Source organism: Anomaloglossus baeobatrachus, chromosome 5 (genome assembly GCF_048569485.1).
Source record: "Anomaloglossus baeobatrachus isolate aAnoBae1 chromosome 5, aAnoBae1.hap1, whole genome shotgun sequence".
NCBI classification, from domain to species: domain Eukaryota; kingdom Metazoa; phylum Chordata; class Amphibia; order Anura; family Aromobatidae; genus Anomaloglossus; species Anomaloglossus baeobatrachus.
This window is the reverse complement of record NC_134357.1, coordinates 233,684,406-233,710,813: the sequence shown is the minus strand read 5'-3', so window position 1 is coordinate 233,710,813 and position 26,408 is coordinate 233,684,406. Positions and strand designations below refer to the sequence as shown.

The 26,408-nt window shown below is 42.7% G+C and overlaps 1 protein-coding gene across 1 annotated transcript in view; it reads right to left on the bottom strand.

Moving 5' to 3' along the window:
• Positions 1-231: 231 nt before the first annotated feature.
• Positions 232-26,408, bottom strand: part of CLCF1 (cardiotrophin like cytokine factor 1) — a 120,491-nt gene continuing 94,314 nt past the window's right edge. Inside the window, exon 3 of the mRNA XM_075347345.1 lies at positions 232-1,051. Coding sequence (XP_075203460.1) covers positions 560-1,051 — 492 coding nt within the window. The 3' untranslated portion in view covers positions 232-559. The remainder of the gene's footprint in view (positions 1,052-26,408) is intronic.

The window sequence follows — 26,408 nt, the reverse complement described above, 5'->3', positions numbered from 1 at the left end:
GCGGCTTCCGTAGGATATGCGGAAGGAAGGAGGTGGGCAGGATGTTTACATCCTGCTCATCTCCGCCCCTCCGCTCTGATTGGCCGCCTGCCGTGTGACGTCGCAGTGACGCCGCACGACCCGCCCCCTTAACAAGGAGGCGGGTCGCCGGCCACAGGGACGTCGCACGGCAGGTGAGTGTGTGTGTGAAGCTGGCGTAGCGATAACTTTCGCTACGCCAGCTATCACCACATATCGCTGCTGCGACGGGGGCGGGGACTATCGCACTCGGCATCGCAGCATCGGCCTGCGATGTCTTAGTGTGCAAACCCCGCCTTAGTTGTTGACAAGATACAAATGTAGGCTCTTTAGAGTTTAAGCTTCCATGTTTGCATAGTTATGACCTCATTTTCTATGACATGCTGTGTCTGGTGGATTTTAAATGTTCAATCTTTTGTCTCATTGACAAGGAAGCTAAGTGCCCAAGGACTATATTACTGAACTTATCAGAAAGTACATTATTGTCACACAATAAAACCATAAATTCATTCTGTGCTTTTGTTCCATCAGTCCCATATCTTCAAAAGCCACGGGATTCCATTCGAAAGGCCACAACTGCTGGTACTTTCCTTTTTAATCGATTAAAGTCCTTTGCTGACCTCCAAAGCCAAATTTGCAGCTCTTTGAGTAGCCAAAAGTCCTCCATCTTGCGTAGAAAGTCATTACCCTTCCCAAAGCCTAAACCTGGAGGAGAAGAAGAAGTGGCAAGTTCAGGTGGGGGATTGTAGCCAAGTGAAGACATTACCCCAGCAATGCTAACAACAAGGCCCTGTAAACTTGTACAGAAGCGGCCCAAGCTCCTTCGTAGCTCAGTTCGTGCTACTTCGCTATCAATGGAACGCAAATAGCAAAGTAGAACACTGTATGCCCGGTGGTTTTCTGCCAATCGCAGACTGTCATTCAGATTCCGCCACATGTGAAGGTCTACTGAAGCACTAGGAATAGTTTCTGGTCCTATAGCACGTGGAGGGTTAAAATCAGGATCGTTGAAAGGCGGACCCAGGTAATTTAGCTGAAGGAAGAAGAAAGAAAACATCATAAAATGTAGAAGACCAAGATCACGGGCTGAACTATAAATTTGTTGTCTTGACAATTGATTAAAATATATGTAAAATGAGTTATGATTTTTTCACTTACCTTGCCAACCACAGTGGATATAAAAATGTAAACATTGATATTAAAATGCCAGGTTTTTGTCATATAAAAATTTCATACCAAGAAGAATCATTTCATAACTTTTTAACCTCTAATGTAACCAATAATATGAACAACTCCATTGAGAAACAAACTAAAATCATTTTGAGGGGGGGGGGAATAAAAATAAAATACGTGTAAACACCATCTTATAATTGGGTACGGTTATGTTCAAAATTAGCCAATAACTTTTAAACTCATGTTAAATAGTAGTCAGTACACAGCTGTCTTCATTTACAATGGTTCTGATTAACCCCACATAACGTTTAGCTGTTCTAGTAGGATTTTCTGAAATTTTATTAGTTGAATTTTACAACAAATGCCATGGCCTGTAAACAGCTTGCATCAAAGCAAAGGGATCTTATTGTTGAATGTTATCAGTCTGAAGAAAGATACAAAAAATGTCCAAGGCATTAAATATACTATGGAACACTGTCGTCAAGAAGTGGCTTAAATTTTGCACAACAACGACATTACCTAGTACTGGACAACCCTCAAAAATTGATGAAAACACAAGAAAAAAAATGGTCCCGGAGCAACCAAGAGGCCTACAGCAACATTAAAGGAGTAGCAGTAATTTATGGTAAGTACTGGTTGGGTACTGCATTTGACAATGATCTCCCATATTCTTCATATGTCTGGCTTGCCAGTTAGGGTGGCAAGAAAAAAACTTTTCTTACAAAGAAAAGCATCCAATTTTGGCTACATTTCGCCAAATGCAGATGCCTTCTGGTGGATAAATCTTCTTTTATCCATTTTGCTTGGCTATGAGGAGAATGCTGCCCAGAAGATAACACTGCCTTCACCCTTTATTATTCCACTAGCTGTACTACCCGGCTTCGCCCAGGTTAATAACTGCTGTTAACAAAATAGAATGTATTAACAAAAATTTATTCTGCACACAAAAACCACAAAACAAATAGATAAAAATCTAATTATTAAAAGGCAAAAACTAAGCTAATAGAAGCATTTCACAACATATATTTCAACACCACTGATATTTCACACAGATTAAACTAAATTGGCCAAGTAATGTGCTCTGTCTGTCTCTTTCCAGGTCTGTCTCTTTCCCCGTCTCTTTCCCCGTCTGTCTCTTTTCAGGAGTCTCTTCCCAGGTCTGCATCTTTCCTCGTCTGCCTCTTTCCCCATCTGTTTCTTTCCCCGTCTGTCTCTTTCTCCGTCTGCCTGTCTCTGTCTGTCTCTTTCTTTGTCTGTCTCTATCTGTCATTTTTCTTTCCCCATCTGTCTCTTTCCCAGGTCTATCTCTTTCCCTGTCTGTCTTTCCGTCTCTTTGTCTGTGTCTTTTCCTGTCTGTCTCTTTCCCTGTCTGCCTACGTCTGTCTATATTTCTCTGTCTCTTTCCCCATCTGTCTCTATCAAGGTCTGTGTCTTTCCCCATCTATCTTTGTCTGTCTCTCTGTCTCCTCCTTCCCTGTCTGTCTGTCTCTTTCCCCATCTGTCTCTTTCCCGGTCTGTCTCTTTTCAGCTCTGTCTCTTTCCAGGTCTGTCTCTATCTGTCTCTTTCACCATTTGTCTCTGTCTATCTCTTTCCCTGTCAGTCTCTATCTCTCTGTCTCTTTCCCTGTCTGTCTCTCTCTGTCTCTGTCTATTTCGCTCTGTCTCTCTCTATCCATCTCCCCCCGACATCTTATTACCTCACATATAAGCTTCTTATACTATGAATGTCTTTTGTTCCTATAGCAACCAATCACAGCTCCCATTAATAATCTGTAGTTCCAGGCTCCATTTACTTTAATGAAGGCATGTTTTTTGGAGAGTAACTGTAAAGCGCGGGGTTAAATTTTCCTGTCCAAACATAGTCTATGACGTTCCCTGGGTCACATGAGGTGTCTGTGCAAAATTTTGTGATTGTAAATGCGACGGTGCGGATACACTTTTCGTTTCACTTTTTCCCCATTATAAAGAAAGGGGCAAAATTGATTGCTAAATTGGAGCGCATGGGGTTAAAATTTCACCTCACAATATAGCCTATGACGCTCTCGGGGTCCAGACTTGTGAGTGTGCAAAATTTTGTGGCTGTAGCTGCGACGGTGCAGATGCCAATCCCGGACACACACACACACACACACACACACACACACACACACACACACACACACACACACACACACACACACACACACACACACACACACACACACACACACACACACACACACACACACACACACACAGCTTTATATATTAGATGTATGACCTCCCACAGCGTTACTATATTCCTTTGACATCTGGTTTTCATCTTTAAATCTCGCACCTGCACATTGCCAGTGCCATGATTATTCTTTGGTGTTCCACAGAAAAGGTACAGCCCCAACATCCTTCTTCCCAACCTGCAGAGTAAGCATGTTATTTCACCTGTGTGCACCTTTTCTGCGTGTGGAAAACAGCGGCAGTGGAAGTAACTCAACTGTGCCTGCGCAGAAGCAACATGAAGCCAATGCCCAGAGAATGGTGGAGCCAATGCGTAGGCGTGAGATTACAAGATGAAAGCCCAATGTCACAGGGGCACAGTGACACTACAAGTGACAATACAAAGGATAGTGAAGTGCAGAGGCAGCATTATTATCTGGTCAATGTCCTTCTAATAGGCTGGAAGAACTCATACATAAACAGATAAAAGAGGATTTATCCACAAGGCATCTGATATGAGGCTGTATAACTTATGCCCATATTTCTAGGTTACATAGCTCAAAAATGGTGACATATGCCCTTTAACAAATCCATTTTTGCCATCAGTATTACATTATGTTAGAAAAAGCATTTTGAACAACACTTGTGCACATTAAACACACATTCAATCAAGCCTAGATGGGAGAGGTTGCCACAAAATAGCAGGACACTTACCCACTAAAAAAAAGATTCCAAGGAGGCTTGGAGATTATTTTGCATGTGGTGAGGTAGATGTCCAAGGTAATTTTTCTACGGCATTCTAACTTATATATTTAGAAAGGTCTTCCTGGTCCCTATGTAGAACTGACAGCAGTTTAGGTGGGTCACAGCTCTGACAGGTTCTTATTTGTAGGGTCTGTGTTCTGCTAGTGTTAGCTTTGATACAATCTCAGGGAGACTGGCGGGCACGTTCCCCCACTATACATACCTATTAATCTGGGAGGTGAAACATGTCTTGTCCTGTCAGCTTATGTAATATACTGCTGTTTACTTATTTATTTCCATGTTATATAAGTAGCTGGCAATGTATATATCACTCCGAGCCACTAATTCGCCAATCAGGCCTCAGGGGAGTTATGGTCTGTCCTTGACAGTTTAAAGAAAAATGTAAAGGAGGAAAGGAAAATGAGTAGGAGCGCAAGAGTGGAAGTGACCTTGAGGAGCTAAATATTTGTGAATGTGTGTGTATATGCAGAAGTAAGTGTTTATGTCAGCATGTGCATAGCTACATGGATCCAATGACACCTTGCATCTACCTTGTATATACATAGTGGCTAATTGTTGCCTCGGGGGAGTGTGTAGCTGTGTAACGGTATCTATGTGTATGCACAATGTATATGGAGATCTACACAATTAGCGGTCATGTTTATGAATTCACATTCCTGAAACAAATAAACACTAGGCTAAGTCTCATCACACAGACCGCACTGGTTCACCAGCAGTACAAATAGGAGTCTTGTGCTGGCAAACTGGTTTGTGGTTTCAGTAGAAAATCAAGGCTCTTTTAGGCCCTAGGCACAGGATCATTTATGGGCCGCAAAGTTTACTTTCCATTCTGATTCCATACTTGTTAGCAAAAATTTGACATCAGGTCTTAAAGGTGTATTTCCATCATCAAGATCCTATCTTAATATGTAGTAGGTATAGTAATAATACTAATATTAGTAAATATCTCCAATTAGAAATGTAGTGTAGTTCTTCTGATTCATTATGTCACTTACCTCATGTGCACAGCATTACAGGACCTTAGGTATCCATGGTATCCATGATTACAACCACAAATATAGCATCACTTAGTTAGTTGCTAGTGGTCGTAACCATGGGTACCTAAGGCCCTGCAATTCCCTGCACATGAGGTAAGTTACAGTGAAGGAGAAGAACTATACTACATTTCTAATTGGAGGTGTTTTCTAATATTATATTATACCTGCTACATATTAGGATAGGATCTTGGAGATTGGAATATCCCTTAAACAAAGGGCCATGCTCCAAAAGCAAAACTACATTTAAAGCTCCATTGTAACTTTTAAAAAGTTTTTCAGTTTTGATCCGGGTTCTGAAAACTTCTGAATACTTCAGATAAGGGGGATCGTGACAGGGAAGTCATGTGTTACTGTAAGGGGTAGCAAGAGGGATAAAAGTATCAGATGAAAATTTGAAGTTGAACTTCAAAAACAATTCTCCCTTTTATCATGTAGCATAATTTGTGCAACTTATTATTATTATTATTGTTATTATTATTCTAAGATTTATTGATTAAAATTAACTTTGAAATTAACTTTATTTGTCAAAAAACAAACTTTAAGGAACTAGAATACAAAGTATAAATGCACACACTGCAGATTTGATTACAGAAATGTCTGTGATTGTGAATTGCTTCCATTCATCTGAATGGGGTTGTTGCATATGACTGAAACTGTTGCAGAACAGAAATCAATATCTGCCACCAGAACAGCTTCATTCAAGTGAATGGACCATACGTGAATGCACCATAGTACATCAACATGTTTGTTAAAGTGTATGTGTCTACCTAGTCCAAACGTTTCCGTTCATTTCCATTGCCATAACTTTTTTACTACCACTATTGCTCAGTTCTTCATTGGCCTTACCTGGTATCTCCCCCACAAAATACATTTGATCAATTCATGGTTTAACAGTTCTTATAAACTAAGTGCTAATGAGTTCATGTGATAAAGGGCATAAAAATACTAATGGAATAAATTAAAGGGGTTGTGCCATGAACAAACTTCATGTTTAATCAACAGATCTTGGAATAATAATAGTTTTGACAATTGGATGTGTTTGAAAAAATATTCATGAGCCGAGTAAATCCTATACATGTGTCTATGCTATGTACTGTGTAATGGCTGTGTCTGACCGTACAGGAAGATTGTCTGATTATACCACATCTCCTGGGGTGGGGAGGAAGTAAAAAAGGGTACAAACATTACAGCATGGGATTGGAAATTATTCTTTCTTTGAGGTAAAACATTTTTTATAAAACAGACAGGGAAATGTTGTACCTCACAAAAAGAATCAGCTGCGATCCCAGGCTGTGCTATTATATACTTTCTTTTGCATCCTCCCCTGCGCAGGAGATGTGGTGTGATCAGACCATGTTCCTTTACAGTCAGGCACATCCATTACACAGTATATAGCAAGGGCACATTTATAAAAATATCTCAGCACAGAAACATTTTTTTTAAACACATCCAATTATAATAAATTATTATTATTACAGCAAGATCTATTGATTAAAGTCAACTTTAAACTAAACTTTGTTCTTGGGAACATCCCTTTAAGTATAATAAAAGGACAGAGAACTTGTGTGTGTGTGTGTATATATAGATATATATACATGTGTGTGTATATATATATATATATATATATATATATATACACACACATCTCCTACAAGTGAGATGAACAAACACATTGTGAATTTAGTACATTTTGCTGCTCTTTCAGGAAAAAGTAAAAAACAAGCAGGAAAGAGCCAGAAATAAATGAAAATGATATATGCTAACAGGTACTCTGATGTGGTTTTCCATCTACCAGAAGATTGACGGCAGACATACATAGCATTTATAAACATTCATAATAGAGCAGACAAATGTATATTCCTTTTATGACTAAGAGTCGTTGAGTTTCACCAATGATTTTCAAACTTTCCGTTCATTTCCATGTAACATTCCAGATCATTGCACAACAAGAATCCCATAAGTAAGGACAAAATTTGCATTACGGATATGCAATAATTTTAGACATAACTTTAGAATTACTTTAAAAAGATAGAGATAATGAGTGGTGGAAATTCAAGTTTTCCCCAGAACGCATTCAGTTTAATGACTGCTGGAAACTTCTCATTGTTGGCATGTCTTACTATCATGCCTCGGGTTCGGGACTTTATCCAGTGACCTTGTGCTGCTTGGTCAGATTCCTTCCTGCTGAGCCACAGTGTGGGCAGTCTCTATCCACATGCTGATTGCCTTTTACCTTTCTTCTATCCTTTTGGCTTGCGGTTATCAGGTATTCTTACTTGCTGATTTCTCTGTTCTATCACAACTTGGGTGGGGCTCTTTATACCCTCCTGATACTAGCCTTCTCTCAGGTTATATTTCTATGTGCATTACTGCTAAGTAGTTCTAGTTCTGCAGCTAAGGGATTTAAGCAGAGTCAATTTTGTTTTCTCTGTGTTTTCTCATTTGGCTTTCCTACACCTATCTTTTGTTTTCTGTTAAGTTGTTAGTAGTTTACCCTTGCTTTCATGTATTATTTCTCCTTTTCCTGCTTGTGCGTGTGTTTTATATTTTTTCACTTTAGTTCCCTACCTATCTCTAAAAGCCTTTCCTATCTTGGTTTATAGTGCTTAGCAACCTCCCCTCTGGTTCCTCATGAGGTATGAGGAACAACTCGAAGGCCTTTAAGGCAGACAGGTTTGAGTAGTGCAGATAGGGCTATTCCAGCCTGTGCAGGGGTCATTTGAGGCTGTGCAGGAATCAGTAGGGTGCAGGTGTGACTGCATTAAGATATACTTTATTTCCTCTTTTACCCATGTTGCAATGCTTACGTGCATAACATTATAGCTATCCCACTCCATTAGTGCGTCCTGAGGCGTCATTATGGAGCCATAATAGATATCTTGGCTGAATAACTATGGGCCTTGTCTCTGGATGCAGCAGCACACACTTTCTGCTGCTACAGAGGATTTGGTCCATCAGAACGAAACAGCTGAATCAATAGTAACATTTCTGGTCGGTGACCAAAGTAAATTTTCTAATTTATTTTTGCCTCATGCAAATTGTACTTTTGCCTCCGTCCTTCTTCCTCTGGGGTGACAGTCAATGAGGGGGCATTGTTTTGTCCCTGCTCTGTGGGGATTCTAAAGCTTGGCAATTCTTTTTGTCTGAGGACTCGCCATTATTTTTCTTCTGTAGAATAATTTTTCTCGTCTTTTGGTCTTATCTAAGTTGATCCTGACAAAGTCAAAGTTGCTGAATCTAAGATCCTAATTCAGGGAAACCGTAGAGTTGAGGACTTCGGCTCACAATTTAGACATTGGGTAAAGGAGCCCTCTTGGAATCACCCTGCTGTTCAGAATCAGCTCTGTAAAGGCCTTTCTGGACAGATTAGGGGCATCATGGCTTACAGTACCTGCCCGCTGTTTCTGGAAGAAGCAATGTCACTGGCTGCTATTTTAGATAGATGCCTAAGAGATATAGACACATATAAAGGCGCATAAATAGCATATTTTTCCTTATCAGTAAACACTGATGAACATATGCAAATTGGTGCTTGAAGAGTGCCTAGAGAGGGAACTGTGCTTGGACCATCTGCCTGTTTTTGTCTATACAGTGGTTATTCTGGTGATGTCATGATTCAATAATTCAAATATAATAATGGATTTCTCAAAATAAAAAAAAAGAGACTCTAAAGGTGTATGGATGCAGCTTCTAAGAGTCTAAGATTGTCTCTCATACATCTGTTTTTATTTCTTACAGGTGTCCCTGGGGACTAAATCTGTTTTTTTATTGTTACTTCTGCGTTTGTAGATTCAGGCTCTGCCTTCAATCTTATTCACTGTGATTTTGCTATAGACTGATTACTGGGAGGGGCTGGGGAGGACCCAGCGGTCATTGTACACATTGGCACAAATGACAAAGTTAGAGGTAGGTGGAAGGTCCTTAAAGATGATTTCAGGGAATTAGGTTGTAAGCTTAAAGCATGGACCTCAAAGGTGGTATTTTCGGAAATACTACCTGTGCCACGAGCCACACCAGAGAGGCAAAGAGAGATCAGGGAGGTTAACAGGTGGCTCAGGAATTGGTGTAGGAAAGAGGGTTTTGGGTTCCTGGAGAATTGGGCCGACTTTTCAGTTGGCTACAGATTCTATGCTAGGGATGGGCTGCATCTTAATGGGGAAGGTGCAGCTCTGCTGGGGCAGAAAATGGCTAGAAGGTTGGAGGAGTGTTTAAACTAGGAATGGGGGGGCGAGGGTATTCACTTTATAGAAGGGGAATGTAGTGCAGATAGTGACCAGGGCACAAGTAATGAAATTGGGGGTGGTACGGGGGGAAGGGTTAGGACACTTAATACAGTAAGCAGGAATACAGGTACAGAGCCATATGTAACGTGCATGTACACTAATGCCCGAAGCCTCACAAATAAGGTGGAGGAATTAGAATTAATATTGTTGGAAGAAAATTATGATATAGTGGGGATATCAGAGACATGGCTGGATGAGAGCTATGACTGGGCTGTTAATTTACAGGGTTATAGCCTATTCAGGAATGACCGTACAAATAAGCGAGGGGGAGGTGTGTGTCTATATGTAAAATCATCCTTAAAACCCATCCTGCGTGACAACATATGTGAGGGTACTGAGAATGTAGAGTCCCTATGGGTGGAGATAAGGGGGGGGAGAATGAATAATAAAATACTGATAGGGGTGTGTTATAAGACGCCGAATATTATGGAAGAGGTAGAGAATCTCCTCATAAAGCAAATTGATAAAGCAGCGAGTCTCGGAGAGGTAATTATTATGGGGGACTTTAACTATCCTGATATAAATTGGGGAACAGAAACTTGCAGTTCCAGCAAAGGAAATAGATTTTTGATAACAATGAAAGATAATTACCTTTCACAAATGGTACAGGACCCCACAAGAGGGGGAGCACTACTAGACCTTGTACTAACCAATAGGCCAGACCGCATATCAATTATACAAGTTGGGGGTTACTTGGGGAATAGTGATCACAAAATAATAAGTTTTCATGTATTCTTTAGTAAGATGTCTAGTAGAGGGGCTACAAGGACACTAAACTTCAGGAAAGCAAATTTTAAACGGTTAAGAGATGATCTTAGTGCAATAAACTGGGATGATGTACTAAGTAATAAAAGTACACAAAGCAAATGGGAGACTTTTATGAGCATCCTGAATAGGGCTTGTGCAGAAAATATACCCTATGGGAGCAAACATGCTAGAAATAGGAGGAAACCCCTATGGCTAAATAGAGCTGTAAGGGAAGCAATAAAAGAAAAACAGAAAGCCTTAAAAGAATTAAAGAGGGTAGGTAGTGATGAGGCATTATATAATTATAGAAAATTAAATAAAATATGTAAAAAGCAAATTAAGTTAGCTAAGTTTGAGACAGAGAGACTCATTGCGAGAGAAAGTAAAAATAATCCTAAAATATTCTTTAACTACATAAACAGTAAAAAACTGAAAAGCGATAGTGTTGGCCCCCTTAAAAATAGTCTTGGTGAAATGGTGGAAGGGGATGAGGGTAAAGCCAACCTGCTGAATGACTATTTTTCTACAGTTTTTATACAAGAAAATGCCATGGCAGATGACATGACCAGTGATACCATAAATTCACCCTTGAATATTACCTGCTTAACCCAGCAGGAAGTACGCCGCCGCCTCGAAATCACTAAGGTTGACAAATCTCCGGGCCCGGATGGCATACACCCCAGAGTACTACAGGAATTGAGTTCTGTGATAGATAGACCATTATTTTTAATCTTCTCAGATTCCTTAATAACAGGGTCGGTACCGCAGGACTGGCGCATAGCAAATGTGGTGCCAATATTCAAAAAGGGGACAAAAACTGAGCCGGGAAATTATAGGCCGGTAAGTTTAACCTCTACGGTTGGTAAAATCCTTGAGGGTTTCTTGAGAGATGCTATACTGGAGTATCTCAAGAAAAATAACCTTATGACAGAGTATCAACATGGGTTTATGAGGGATCAATCCTGTCAAACTAATTTGATCAGCTTCTATGAAGAGGTAAGTTCAAGTCTGGACCAGGGAAATGCAGTGGATGTTGTGTATATGGACTTTTCAAAAGCTTTTGATACGGTGCCACACAAAAGGTTGGTACATAAAATGAGAATAATGGGGATAGGGGAAAATATGTGTAACTGGGTTAAAAACTGGCTCAGTGATAGGAAACAAAGGGTGGTTATTAATGGTACGTACTCGGACTGGGTCTCAGTTCATAGTGGGGTACCACAGGGGTCAGTATTGGGCCCGCTTCTTTTCAACATATTTATAAATGACCTTGTTGGGGGCATGCGGAGTAGAATTTCAATATTTGCAGATGATACTAAACTCTGCAGGGTAATCAATACAGAGGAGGATAATTTTATATTACAGGGAGATTTATGTAAATTGGAGGATTGGGCTGAGAAGTGGCAATTGAAGTTTAATGTAGATAAATGTAAGGTCATGCACTTGGGTAGAGGAAATAACATTTATGATTATGTACTTAATTATAGAACACTGGGTAAAACAGACACAGAAAAAGACTTGGGTGTATGGGTGGATGGTAAACTTCACTTTAGTGGACAGTGTCAGGCAGCTGCTGCCAGGGCTAATAAAATAATGGGATGTATTAAAAGAGGTATAAGTGTTCATGAAAAAAATATAGTTCTACCTCTGTACAAGTCACTAGTGCGACCGCACTTAGAATACTGTGTACAATTCTGGTCACCGATATATAAGAAGGACATAGCTGAACTGGAGAGGGTGCAGAGAAGAGCCACCAAGATTATTAGAGGAATGGGTGGGCTGCAATACGAAGACAGGTTATTAAACTTGGGGTTATTTAGTTTGGAAAAACGAAGGCTTAGGGGGGATCTAATCACAATGTATAAATATATGAGGGGACAGTACAGAGACCTTTCCAAAGATCTTTTTACACCTAGGCCTGCGACTGGAACACGGGGGCATCCGCTACGTCTTGAGGAAAGAAGGTTTAATCATAATCACAGACGAGGATTCTTTACTGTACGAGCAGTGAGACTATGGAACTCTCTGCTGCATGATGTTGTAATGAGTGATTCACTACTAACATTTAAGCAGAGCCTGGATGCCTTTCTTGAAAAATTTAATATTACCAGTTATGTATATTAGATTTTATGACAGGGTATTGATCCAGGGAACTAGTCTGATTGCCGGATGTGGAGTCAGGAAGGAAATTTGTTCCCCATTGGAACTTGTTTGCCACATTGGGGTTTTTTTTGCCTTCCTCTGGATCAACATGTTAGGCTACGGGTTGAACTAGATGGACTTAGAGTCTCCCTTCAACCTTAAAAATTATGATGATACTATGATTATGATGATACTGTGGTTACAATGTCTCTACTTTCGGTCTTCCCATTCATGTTTCAGCGACTAATAATTGTCACTTTTTGCAAAATTATTTTACTTCTAAAGTTGAGAATGTATTTATGAAGGTTGCATCATTACACTCGGAATCCATTTCATTCATGATTTTTCCTTCTTTATCTGCTAAAGCAGTGTTAGGCGGGCTTTGCACGCTGCGACATCAGTAACAATGTGTTACCGATGCTGCAGCGATCGTCCCGCCCCCGTCGCACGTTCGATATATAGTGAAAGCTGCCGTAGCGATTATTATCGCTACGGCAGCTTTACACACACATACCTGCCGTGCGACGTCCCTCTGGCCGGCGACCCGCCTCCTTCCTTAGGGGGCGGGTCGTGCGGCGTCACAGTGACGTCACACGGCAGGCGGCCAATTGAAGCGGAGGGGCGGAGATGAGCAGGATGTAAACATCCCGCCCACCTCCGTCCTTCTCATTGCAGCAGCCGGCGGCAGGTAAGGTGAAGTTCCTCGCTCCTGCGGCTTCATACACAGCAATGTATGCTGCCGCAGGAGCGAGGAACAACATCGCACCTGTCGCTGCACCGGCATTATGGAAATGTCGGAGGCTGCAGCGATGATACGATAACGACGCTTTTGCGCTCGTTCATCGTATCAAAAAGGATTTGCACGTTGCGATATCGACTGCGACGCCGGATGTGCGTCACTTTCGATTTGACCCCACCGACATCGCACGTGCAATGTCGCAACGTGCAAAGCCCGCCTTAGGCTTGCCCTAGTTAGTTAAGCACAATCCTACTAGCAATTGGGAGACCCATGGGATTAGGTCCTGGGGTGACTCTTGGTTTTTCTGGATGTCTATAGGGATCCTTTGCTTATGTGAGTTTTCATAAGAAGCAAAATTCATTCAGGACTTCGATTTATGTTTTTAGCAAGACTGAGTGTGATTTTCTTCCTCCGCATAGGACATATTGACTTCATACCTGGTGCTAAAATGCCTATATTTTATTAGTTTAACCTCTCTCTTCCTTGGAGAAAGGAAGGCTTTGAAAGAATATATTCAAAAGAGTCTAGCCAAGGGTCACACCCAGCTTTCCTCCTCAGTCACCTTAAGATTCTTTTTTCAAAAAGTAAGATAGAGAATATCATCCAGGCTTGGATTTGAGAAAGATAAATAAGATCACGATCAGTAATCTTTATCCTTTACCCCTAAGGGGTGCTTCACACACAGCGAGCTCGCTGCCGAGATCGCTGCTGAGTCACGCTTTTTGTGACGCAGCAGTGACCTCATTAGCGATCTCGCTGTGTGTGACACTGAGCAGCGATCTGGCCCCTGCTGCGAGATCGCTGCTCGTTACACACAGCCCTGGTTCGTTTTCTTCAAAGGCGCTCTCCCACTGTGACACACAGATCGCTGTGTGTGACAGCGAGAGAGCGACAAATGAAGCGAGCAGGGAGCAGGAGCCGGCATCTGGCAGCTGCGGTAAGCTGTAACCAAGATAAACATCGGGTAACCAAGGTGGTTACCCGATATTTACCTTAGTTACCAGCCTCCGCCGCTCTCACGCTGCCTGTGCTGCCGGCTCCAGCTCTCTGCACATGTAGCTACTGTACACATTGGGTTAATTAACCCGATGTGTACTGTAGCTAGGAGAGCAAGGAGCCAGCGCTCAGTGTGCGCGGCTCCCTGCTCCCTGCACACACAGCTAAGCGGTGTGCGCTGGTAACTAATGTAAACATGGAATTAATGGTGCTCTATAAATAAATAATAATAATAAAATAATAATAATAATAAACATCGGGTAACCATACCCGATGTTTACCTTAGTTACCAGTGTCCGCAGCTTCCAGACGCCGGCTCCGTGCAAGCGCAGCGTCGCTTGCACGTCGCTGCTGGCTGGGGGCTGGTCACTGGTCGCTGGTGAGATCTACCTGTTTGACAGCTCACCAGCGACCATGTAGCGATGCAGCAGCGATCCTGACCAAGTCAGATCGCTGGTCGGATCGTGAGGTACCCTAATACCTAACCTATCTAATCAACTATCTGGAGCTAAATGCTTTTATAAGCTTGACTTCAAAGAGGCATAGATCCTCATACATGTTCAGCAGGGTGATGAGTGGAAAACCGCTTTCAATATGCCTGAAGGTCATTTTCAAAATTTGGTGATGCCCTTCGGTTGACCAATGCTCCATTGCTTTTTCAAAACTTTATAAATTATGTTTTGCTCTCTGGTGGGTAGATTTCTGGTGATTTATGCAGATGACATATTGATTTACTCGCATTCTTGGTTGGAGCACCATAAGCATGTTCAAGAGGTCCTTCAAATTCTACGTGACAACCATTTATTTGCTGAACTGCAGAAATGTCAATTTGAGATTCAGCAGGTAAACTTCTTAGGACATTTGGTCTCTGCATTGGGGTTTCAGATGGAACCCGTTAAGGTACAGGCAGTCCTTTGTGTGCAACCGAGAAACCTTAAAACATTGCAGGGGTTCTTAGGCTTTGCAAATTATTATAGGAAGTTCATTAATGATTTCTCAGTCATAGTCATGCTTTTAACTGATATGACCAAGAAGGGAACAGATTTCTCCTCCTGGTCTACCAAGGCTGTAAATGCATTTTCTGCACTCATGACAGCTTTCTCTAAGGCTTCTGTTTTCAGTCAACCCGAGGTCAATGTGCCTTTCTTGGTCAAGGTAGACGCTTGTTCAGTGGGGATGAGGGCTGTTCATTCACAAAGAAAAGATGGGCACCTTTATCCCTGTGCTTTTTATTCTCAAAAGTTTGCTGAAGCTGAGTCTAACTATGATATAAGTGAAAATGAACTTCTGGTGCGTAAAATTGCTTTTCAGGAATGAAAACATTGGTTGGAGGGAGCTAGAGATAAGGTAGCAATTCTAATGGATCATAAAAACTTGCTGTATGTTGACACCACAAAATGCTTAAACACTAGACCTTTTTTTGCCCAATTTGATTTTACTGTGACGGCCACCAAGTGACATCTCCCCAGCAATACACCGCCCGGGACTGAGAACCCCATAGCCCTGGGTGACACACTTACACCGACGATGCCAGACACTTATCTTAGCTAGAGGTTTAATGCTACTTAGTTGAGTTACATAGGAGAGTGATAGTTTAGAACAGGGACGTGAAGTGTAGGGAAAGGTGTGTGTGCCACAAATCGGCACATTTCATGATAGAAAATAGAGATTGGTACTTGTAGTGCCTGCTAAAGAGTTGCCAGTGAAGTATGTTTATAGGTATTGCTATGTATTACTGCCTGCTCAAAAGTATGTAAACACATTTATAGGTATTACTAGTTAGCAGAGCCTGGCCTAAAAAGTTGCTAGGGAAGTATGTAAAAAGTGGTTCTTGACAATTTTAATTTCCATCTCAAAATTACGCAAACACATTTATAGGTATTGCTAGTTAGCAGTGCATGGCCTAAAAAGTTGCCAGGGGAAATATTTAAAAAGTAGTTCTTGTCAATTTTAATTGCATGCTCAAAATTACGCAAACACATTAATGGGTATTGTTAGTTAGCAGTGCCTGGCTTAAAACGTTGCTAGGGAAGTATGTAAAAACATTTTCAGGCCAATTTTAATTTCCTGCTCAAAATTACGCAAACAGATTTATAGATATTGCTAGTTAGCCGTGTCTGGACTAAAACGTTGCTAGGGAAGTATGTAAAAAGTGGTTCTTGACAATTTTTGTTGCCTGCTGAAAAATACACAAACACATTTATAGGCATTGCTAGTTAGCCATGTGTGGCTTAAAAAGTTGCTAGGGAAGTATGTAAAAAGTGGTTCTTGCCAATTTTTATTGCCAGCTCAAAATTATGCAAACACATTTACAGGTATTGCTATGGCCTGCTATAAATTTTCTAGGCAACTAGCTAAAAAAAATTGTTCTTGGCAATTTAATTCCTTTCTCAAAATTCCGCAGTGAAACACATTTATAGGCATTTATATTAGTGCCTGCTGAAAATTTGCTATTGAACAAGATAAAAAGGTGAAACACATTTGAAGGTAGTGGGACTTTCTAGTGCCTTCACAGTATTGCCAACTCAAGCAATAAATAAATAATTTGACCTTTGTGTCAGGTGTCTGACGTGTGGTAGTAGGTTTGCGAAACATTTGTTTGAAAGAGAAAGGGTACAAAAACCATGAGTGGTAAATCACGACAAAGTTGTTGTGGAAAGGCTAATAAGCGGGGTGTCCGAGGTGTACATGTGGGAAGGTCTTTTAGTCAAAGGTCTAGTGAGCAAACACTGACTCATCCTATCCAAAGAGAAATGAGAACAACTTCGTACTACTGTACGATATAGACCCACCCACCAGCAGTTGTCATTGGTTGCAGTCAGACAACTGTCACTCAGCGTGGAGGCACATCTAACTGTAACTAATCACAGACGGGGGAGGAGTGAATATGTATGAGCCTAATGAGTGGCTGGCTCGGGAAGATCAAAGAGCTGCCATGGGAGCAGTCTAACATCCGTGACGATGATCGGTGAGTATGTAGCGCTTGCTCCTACCCCTTTGCCCCAGATTCGGTTCCTCATAGACTTTATATGGGGACCAGTATCTGGCCAGATACCCTGGACTGCATGTAACTCTCCTTCTGTTTTTTTGCAGCTCGCAAAAAAACCGGAAGTCACACGGATGACACACGGACCATATATGGAACAGAACGGGAAGGATGTGGTTGTCACACGAATGCCACATTGACCTCAGAAACAGAACGGTCGTGTGAATGAGCCCTTAGGCATGTTCATGGTGTTGCCAATGTGGTCTCCAGACCAATCCTTGACTATCATCAGTTCTAAAACTAAAGTGGACACATCACTAAAGAGGATTGACCTCTATTCAAGCCCCCATGGAGTCTTACCCAGCACCATGATAGTGGTGGCATGAGGTCAATGAAACATCTGTGGACGTCTGGCTAGTAGACCAATGTTTTGCCAATGCCTTCTGATCACTTGTGTACACATTGTTAGACATGATATATCAAGCCTATGATGTCAAATTTCACGTGCAATGGAGAATGGAGCAACTTGTTGCCAGTTTTCTAATATGACAAAACCATATGGGCAACACCATAAAGATGCATTCACATGGGAATATTACACTGGTCCTACTTCATAATTCTGGTATGTGGTGACATAATTTATGTTAGTATACCAAAAATAAAAACTAGAGTGACATGATCAAACAATGGAATAGCCTGGTGTTCCATTGTTTTGATCATGTCCCAAAGGTAAAGCCATTCCTCAAAGTGGCCCAGGAGTAAAGATGAGCAGATCCGTTGAAGTTCAGTTCGGCTTTTCAGCCAGACTTTATAGAAAGTTCGGTTTGGGACCTGGACTTGACCTGAATCCCAATGGAAGTCACTAATTGGGCAGTTCAAGTCGTAGCACACATGCAGCCAGTCATAAGCAGAACCCCGGGTGAGTGGGCAAGTTTTTTTTTTTTTTCTACATTTAATAACTCTGTTGTTACCCCCAGTGTGAGCCGTTCAAACACTGCAAGCGGCTTACACTGCACTGAGCACTGAGCCTTCCCGAGCACATCAATGCTCACTCTTGTGGTCAGCATAAGTAAAGCACCTGAACTCTGCGCTATTTCTTTTGGCAAAGTCTGTGTTCTGTACGAACCCCAAACATCGAACTACAGGTTTACTCATCTTTACCTAGGAGCCATTTTTAAACATAATGCTTGTTAATGCTATAATACCATGGACTGCAGCTTCTCCAGACTTGTCTCCCATCAAGGACATCTTGGACATCATTGGTTGAATATTGTAAAAGGATCTACCTGAGAATCTTGATGATTTGCGTACCCAAATGCATTCAGTGTGGCAGAGCATTCCTAAGAAAACCATTTACAACCTCATTGATAGCATGCCAATGTATGTAATTATGTGTATTTCTGCTCAAGGTGGACAAGTTGTACTTTTAGGCCCTGTGCGCACTGGAAAACGGAATTTTCTTAAGAAAATTCCGCAGGGTCTGAAAGATTACCGCACCTGCGGTAAAAAAACGCGGCAAACCGCACCCGAAAACCGCATGTGGTTTGCCACGGTTTGCTGCGGTTTTACCGCAGTATTGTTCGTTGTATTGCTGAGGTTTTGCCGCATGCGGGTTGTTACATGTGCTTTAATGCATTCAATGCAATAAAGCACATTGAAAAAAAAGAAAAAAAAAAAGTAATTTCCTTCTGAGATAGAATAGCGGACAAATAAATAGACAGATAGAAGAATAGATAGAAGGATAGATAGAGTCCCTGTGAGCACACGCTGCATTTCTCCCGAGCGGTAATGTGAGTTCACATTACCGGCCGTGGGAAATGACGGATAATTACCTCTGCTGTCTCACTGCGAGGCTGCATTCAGCGCTGTCTCAGGCCTAAAACACACATCCTTGATAACCACGCACGTGTAATACGGGCCGTTTTTCATGTCCGTAATCCGTTTTTTGGTCCGTAAATAATGCACGTGTGGTGGCTGTGTCCGGCGTATGGTAACCACGTGTGCGTGTGGAATGGCCGTGTGTGCGTGTGAAACTTAACTGATATGTGTGTGTGTGTTGTCCGTGTGAAATGTCCGTGTGTGATGTTAAATGTCGTTGATACATGCTGGCTGACAGCAGACAGAGTCGCGCGCTGAGAATGAACTCGGGTGAACTTCACCCGACTTCATTGTCATGCCGCAGCTCTGTCTGTGTGCCGTGTACTGATTAGCGGTCACCTGTGAAGGATTCACTGGTGACCGCTAATCCCCCGAGTGACTGAAGTGTCCCCCCTCTCTCATACTCACTGTTCCCCGATCACCGGCGCTGCACGGCGTTCACACTGCTCCGGCGGCTTTTTCTAATTTGAAAAAGCCGGCCGCTCATTAAACAATCTCGTATTCCCTGCTTTCCCCGCCCACCGGCGCCTATGATTGGTTGCAGTGAGACACGCCCCCACGCTGAGTGACAGGTGTCTCACTGCACCCAATCACAGCAGCCGGTGGGCGTGACACTATGGAGTATAGAAATAAATAAATAAATAATTAAAAAAAACGGCGTGCGGTCCCCCCAATTCCAACCCCCAATACCAGCCAGATAAAGCCATACAGCTGCAGGCTGGTATTCTCAGGATGGGGAGCCCCACGTTATGGGGAGCGCCCCAGCCTAACAATATCAGCCAGCAGACGCCCAGAATTGCCGCATACATTAGATGCGACAGTTCTGGAACTGTACCCGGCTCTTCCCGATTTGCCCTGGTGCGTTGGCAAATCGGGATAATAAGGAGTTAATGGCAGCCCATAGCTGCCACTAAATCCTAGATTAATCATGTCAGGCATCTTCCTGAGATACCTTCCATGATTAATCTGTAAGTTACAGTAAATAGACACACACACACCTGAAAAAATCCTTTATTAGAAATAAAAAACACTAACAAATTCCCTCATTACCAATTTATTAACCCCAACAAAGCCCTCCATGCCCAGCGTAATCCACGGACCTCCAGCGTCGCATCCAGCTCTGCTGCATGAAGGTGACAGGAGCAGCAGAATACACTGCCGCTCCTGTCAGCTCCACGCAGCTAATGAGGTGAGTAGCGCAATCAGCTGAGCTGTTAGTGAGGTTACCCGCGGCCACCGCTGGATCCAGCGGCGGCCGTGAGTTACGTGAGTGAGACACCTGTCACTCAGCGTGGGGGCGTGTCTCACTGCAACCAATCATAGGCGCCGGTGGGCGGGGAAAGCAGGGAATACGAGATTGTTTAATGAGCGACCAGCTTTTTCAAATTAGAAAAAGCCGCCCTAGCAGTGTGAACGCCGTGCAGCGCCTGTGATCGGGGATCAGTGAGTATGAGAGAGGGGGGGACACTTCAGTCACTCGGGGGATTAGCGGTCACCGGTAAATCCTTCACAGGTGACCGCTAATCAGTACACGGCACACAGACAGAGCAGCGGCATGACAATGAAGTCGGGTGAAGTTCACCTGAGTTCATTCTCATCCCGCTACTCTGTCTTCCGACATGTAGTAACGACATTTTGCATCACACACGGACATTTCTAACGGACAACATAACCACACATCCGTGCAAGAAACGTTTTATTTGGACTCCCATAGGCTAACATTATGTCCGTGTGTGCGTGCTCCATTCCAAAAACTGACATGCTTCCGTACCAAATGGAGCTAAAAACGTGGAACGCACACGAACACACGGAATAACAAATAACACGCACATGTGTCTTTTAACATAGAACAACATATGTGAACGTTTGGGCGTATCTCCAGTATGTACGGAAACGGACCAAACACGCACATTTTCAACGGATGTGTGTTGCGGGCCTCAGTGTCAGTCGCGGCTGGATGCAAGCATTGCAGGACGTGGATTACGTCAGAGCTTTGTTTTGGGAGGGGTTAATAAAATGGTGAACCAGGGGCTTTTTTGTGTTTTATTTAAAATAAAGGATTTTCGGTGTGTGTTTTATTACTTTACTTACGGGTTGATCATGTCAGCTGTCTCATAGACGCTGCCATGATCAATAAGAGAAGTAGAAAAATTGTGTCTTCAGCTCACCTGCCACCCGGACTGCTCAGCCTTGCGGGTGCCTGGGATCCTTCGGTCTATCCCAACCGGTAATCAGCACGTAAAGAAAAGGAGGATGATCCGGCACAACTTCTCCTTGTATTAAAACATCCAAGACTTTATTAAGATGTCTTAATAAAGTCTTGGATGTTTTAATACAAGGAGAAGTTGTGCCGGATCATCCTCCTTTTCTTTACGTGCTGCCATGATCAAGCCTGGACTTAGTGGTGGCGATCCGCTGTCATTTAACTCACTATTACCTGGATAGCCACCGCATCACGGCATATGGAAGAGCCGGGGACACTCCGGTCCTGCCGTATAATGCATGGACGGTAAAAATACGGCGGAGCTCACGTGTTTTTTTTTGCTATATGTCCGTTTGCTTTCTATGTGTATTCTACGTGTATTCTATATGTCTGTGTGTGAGTATGATGTGTGTGTATTCTATGTCTGTGTCTGTGATCTGTGTGTGATGTGTTTGTGTTTACTCTCTGCTCTGCTTCCTCTTCCTGTCATAATGACATCACTTCCCTGCAAACCGCAGGCAGCAATGTACATTACCGCAGGTAATGTGCGAAATACCGGAGGGAATAACGCAGGAAAACGCAATGAACCGCACAGAATTTGCTGCCTGCGTTATTCCCTGTGGGATTTTACGATTACATGGCAGTCAATGGAGTGAAATCCCGCAGCGACGTGCGGAAAAGAAGTGACATGCAATTTTTTTTGCTGCGGGAATCCCGCAGCAAAACATGCAGCTGTCAAAATCCGCATAGTGCGCACAGCATTTTTTTCCCCATAGGTTTTGCTGGTGAATCACTGCAGAGATGTTATAAATATTACATGCAGAGAAACATGCAGCAAATCTGCAGGAAATCTGCGGCAAAAAACGGCAAGTGCGCACAGGGCCTAAAATGACATAATTCACTTTACCAAATAATGTACTGAAAAATGTGGGAAAAATTTCAAGTGTGATGAATGGTGGTCTAAAATCTATGCAATTGCGGCAGTGCCTTTTGGAGGTTTATTTTTACAGGTTACAAATAACCTGGCAACATGATTATCTAGGTCAGTACTAACATAGCAATAATACGTTTCTATAAGATTTTTTTAATTTAAGTGATGAAAAAAATCCAGAAATTTGTTAACCAAAAAAAGACCTGTAACGTTTTTACTTCTCTGTAAATTGAGTGGTGTGCGTCATTGCTTATTACATGACAAGTTGATGTAGTACCAATTTGTGGTAAATACAAAGGCTGATCACTGTTTATTGTACTTTTAAGGGCTCTCACACATAAAAAATCTGGTCCGGTTTGGCTCCTGAAAAGTTGGGTATCCTTTTGTCATGCTTGTGCCTGCAAGTGTGTGATTTTTTTTCTCACCTAGCATTGGTATGACATCCGTATGCTGCCATCAGCGGCCCCGTGTCACAATCACGGGGCACCAATGGATTGCCATGGCAATGTGTGGTCAGATGATGACCCCTGTTGCTGCCATGACGTGTTTGCTGTGAATGCCGACAGAGTGCTGGCACTCACAGTAAGGAAGGCGTCACACTTGTGATTGACCCACATGTGACTCATGCGAGTCTCGCAGTGCATCACCCAACACGGCAGCTGCTCTGGACAGGAGCGGGTCACCTTCATGTATTTGGGGGTTTTGCTGCATCCTGCTAGTGCATTAGTTCCTTGGCCTGGGCAGGTTATAACTGCTGCCCTCTATTTGCTGTAAGTAAATGCTACATTTTTGGAGGAGATTTTATCCCTCTTTTTGTTGCTTTTTTATTTAGATATCGGTATAGGGACCCACAAACATGAGGACCCATGAAGTGGGTTTTGGGCTACCGTATTTTGGCCATAATAACAACCAATGCCTCATAATATATTTTATATATGTTTTTGCACATAACAGGATGCAGCCAGGCCCCTTAATGTTAGGCCTTGTATATTGGAGTTCCCGTCCCTGTATGGTATACTTAGATAGTACTGACGCAGCCTGCCTGTTCGAATAGTATGGACGTAACTAATAGGCTGCTAACCAGTTACTGTGCACTTACATGTGTGAACGTCGCTCTATACAAGCCACTTGTGTGCAATTTCATCATCCAGCAATCGCCCTCTCCATGAATTGGAAGTGTGTGATTTGCTTTGTTTGCACCTGTGATGCCTCCACCTCTTTGGGGGTTTTGCTGCATCCTGCTAGTGCATTAGTTCCTTGGCCTAGGCAGATTATAACAGCTGCCCTCAATTTGCTCTAAGTAAATGTTGAATTTTTGGAGCAGCTTTTATCCCTCTTTTTGTTGCTTTTTTATATCATATAGTACAATAAATAAATTTGAAAAAAAACCAGCATGCTGTCCCCCCAATTTTGATACCAGCCAAGATAAAGCCTCACAGCTGCTGGCTGGTATTCTCAGTCTGGGGAGACCCACGTCATTGGGAGCCCCCCGCAGCTGGCCGGAATTGCTGTATCCATTAGATGTGACAGTCCCAGGACTTTACCCGACTCATCCTGTTGCCCTGGTGCGGTGGCAAATGGGGTAATATATGTGGTTGATACCAGATATGTAATGTCACCTGACATCAAGCCTAGAGGTTAATGGTATCACGGCATCTATCAGATACCTGACATCATAACCAGTCAGTAATAAAAAAAATAGGTGTCAAACGTATTTTTTTTAAAAAACACTCTCCAACACATTCCCTCTTTCACCAATTTATTGGAAAGAAAAAACAAATCCGGGTCCCACGACGATCCATACTCACTGTCCCAGTCAATGAAGAACACGTTCCACAATCGTTGGGAAAGAAGTGCTTTGACCTAAGCTAACATCATGAGGTCAGACCAAGGTCACTGCAGGGCATGACCAGCGCTGACTTCAGGAGGTTAGCTAGGTACATTACCTGGGTGATGAAGTCTGCTGCACTCCTGACATCAGTGCTCGTCACTGAGTTTAATGACTGCCGCTTTCACAAGAGAAGTATCGCGAGTGGCCTGTGACGTCACCACTAGTCACAGTCTCAGGCCTCCCGTGAGAGGTGATCTAATAATGCGGCAGGCATAGAAGTCAGTTACAAGCGCTGACGTCAGGAGTGCAGGACTTCATCATCGCAGGTAATGAACTTTACTAACTTCCTGACGGCAATGCTCATCATCCCCATCGTCAGTGCGGGTAGCTACTGACACTGCAGTGCAGGCAGATGCTGACACACTGCAGTGCGATCAGCCATGGGGCTAATGCGGGAGCGGGACACAGACTGCAGGGGCACCTGATGAAAGTCCCACAGAAGTGCTTCTGTGTGGCTTTCGGGGATTTTGCGAACCCATTGACTTGTATTGAGTCACGGTCCGGTATTACAGAACCTAATAGGACATGTTCCATAATAACGGAACGTACATACGGCATCTGATGTGTTCTTTTGTAGAATCAGATGCACACGGAAGTGCTTTCGTGTGCCATCCGATCCTATACAAGAGACAATGAATAGATGTTCCTGTCAGTAGGTCCACAAAATAAAAGGAACTGACCAGGACAAACTGAACGGTCGTCTGTATGAGCCCTTAATGATGGAATAAGAAAGTGTTCCAAGAGACATTTTTTTTTCTCATGCTACTGTGAGCAACCTACATGGTTTAAATATGCTACTATGGTCTGCAATATCTCCAGACTTGTCTCCCATCAAGCACATCTGCAATGTGATTGGTAGGCAATTGCAAAGGCAGCTCCATGCAGCTTATACTTGATACTGAATAAATCGAGATGTTTAGAAAAAATGTTTAATTTTTTTTTCAGTATTAACATGTAATTAACTTGTCTATTGATCCTGTGATTTCCATAATTCCAAGACTTTTCTTTCTTTGATTTGTAATTTCACTATTGAGGAGTTTACCAATGATATGGCTTTTGGAAGGCAGGATAAAAAAAAACTAAAATTGTCTGCAGTGGGAAGGGCTTAAAGTAAAGAGCAGTGTGAGTGACAGCAAGTCTTCTGGAAAATGGAGAAATTCAGTGACGTAAGATTAAGTCTGTTTACACAGACTGACCAGCGGCACAATCTGACAGCACATCAGTAAACATTAACAATCAGCAGTTATTTGAATGCCTGACAGGGAGACCAATGTAAAAGATGCACACTGAGTGGTCTATGCTTGATAACTCAGTGCAGATAGGCTGCCATAGTTCTGTTTACACAGGACGACGCACAGCTGAGAACAATGATATTTTATGCTGCAAAAAAAAAATATTCCATTGAATGTGTTTTGCTCGTTCATCAGGTGATCGACAGCCTGTTTTCACAAGAAGATAATTGTGAAACGAGCCTTGTTAACAACGCTCGTACATAATTATCTTACAGAGTAAATGCCCTTTTAGGCCTCCTTCACACGTCCGTGTCTCCGGTACGTGTTTGGTCCATGTCCTCACGTACCGGAGACACGTGCACAGGTAGACCCATTAAAATCAATGGGTCTGCACTCAAATGCGTGTTTTGCCATGGACCGTGTGTCCGTGTGGAGCATACGTGTGCCCGTGTGCTCCACACGTAGACATGTCTGTTTTTCTCCGGCATCACGGGTGTCACATGGAACACAAACGGACCACACGGATGTGTTCCATGTGACACGCACCGGAGAAAACACACGTGTCTGAGAAAAAAATAAAAAAACTTTACTCACCTTCTCTAGCCCTGCTGTCTCTGCCATTGCTGTCACTTGCTTCCGACTGCCGCTCATTATGCTGATTGCACATTCACTTCACTGCAGCTGGAAGCAGCAGCAGCGGGGAGTCGGCAGGACCAGAGACCGAAGATCGGCACCACGGACAGCAACGCCAGGAACAGATGAGCAGAAAGTTCCCGTTCTTCATGTGTTATCACGGATAACACACGGAGAACACACGTGTGCCATAAACAAGGCTCATGGAAGGCAATACGCATCTTTGACACGTCCGTGAAAAACGTGCGTGATTTTCACGGACGTGTGAAAGAGGCCTTAGTGAGAGGCACATGAAGATTGAAATGAGCACAGCTAAAGTGTAGAGCTGGTACTTAAGGAAAGGCCCCAAGAGAAGCATCAATGGAGCAGAACTGCAAGAAAGGAATTCAGAGACTGCAGTGGATTTGAGTGTAATACCTTTTAAAAGGAACGTGTCAAGTGAAAAAAATGCTATTAACCTGCATATATAGAGTTATTCTGCAAGTTAATAGCGTTTGAAACTTGCCCCGTGCCATAACATTAAACCCCACTTCCGGGAGGAAATTAACTTTAACTCCTTAA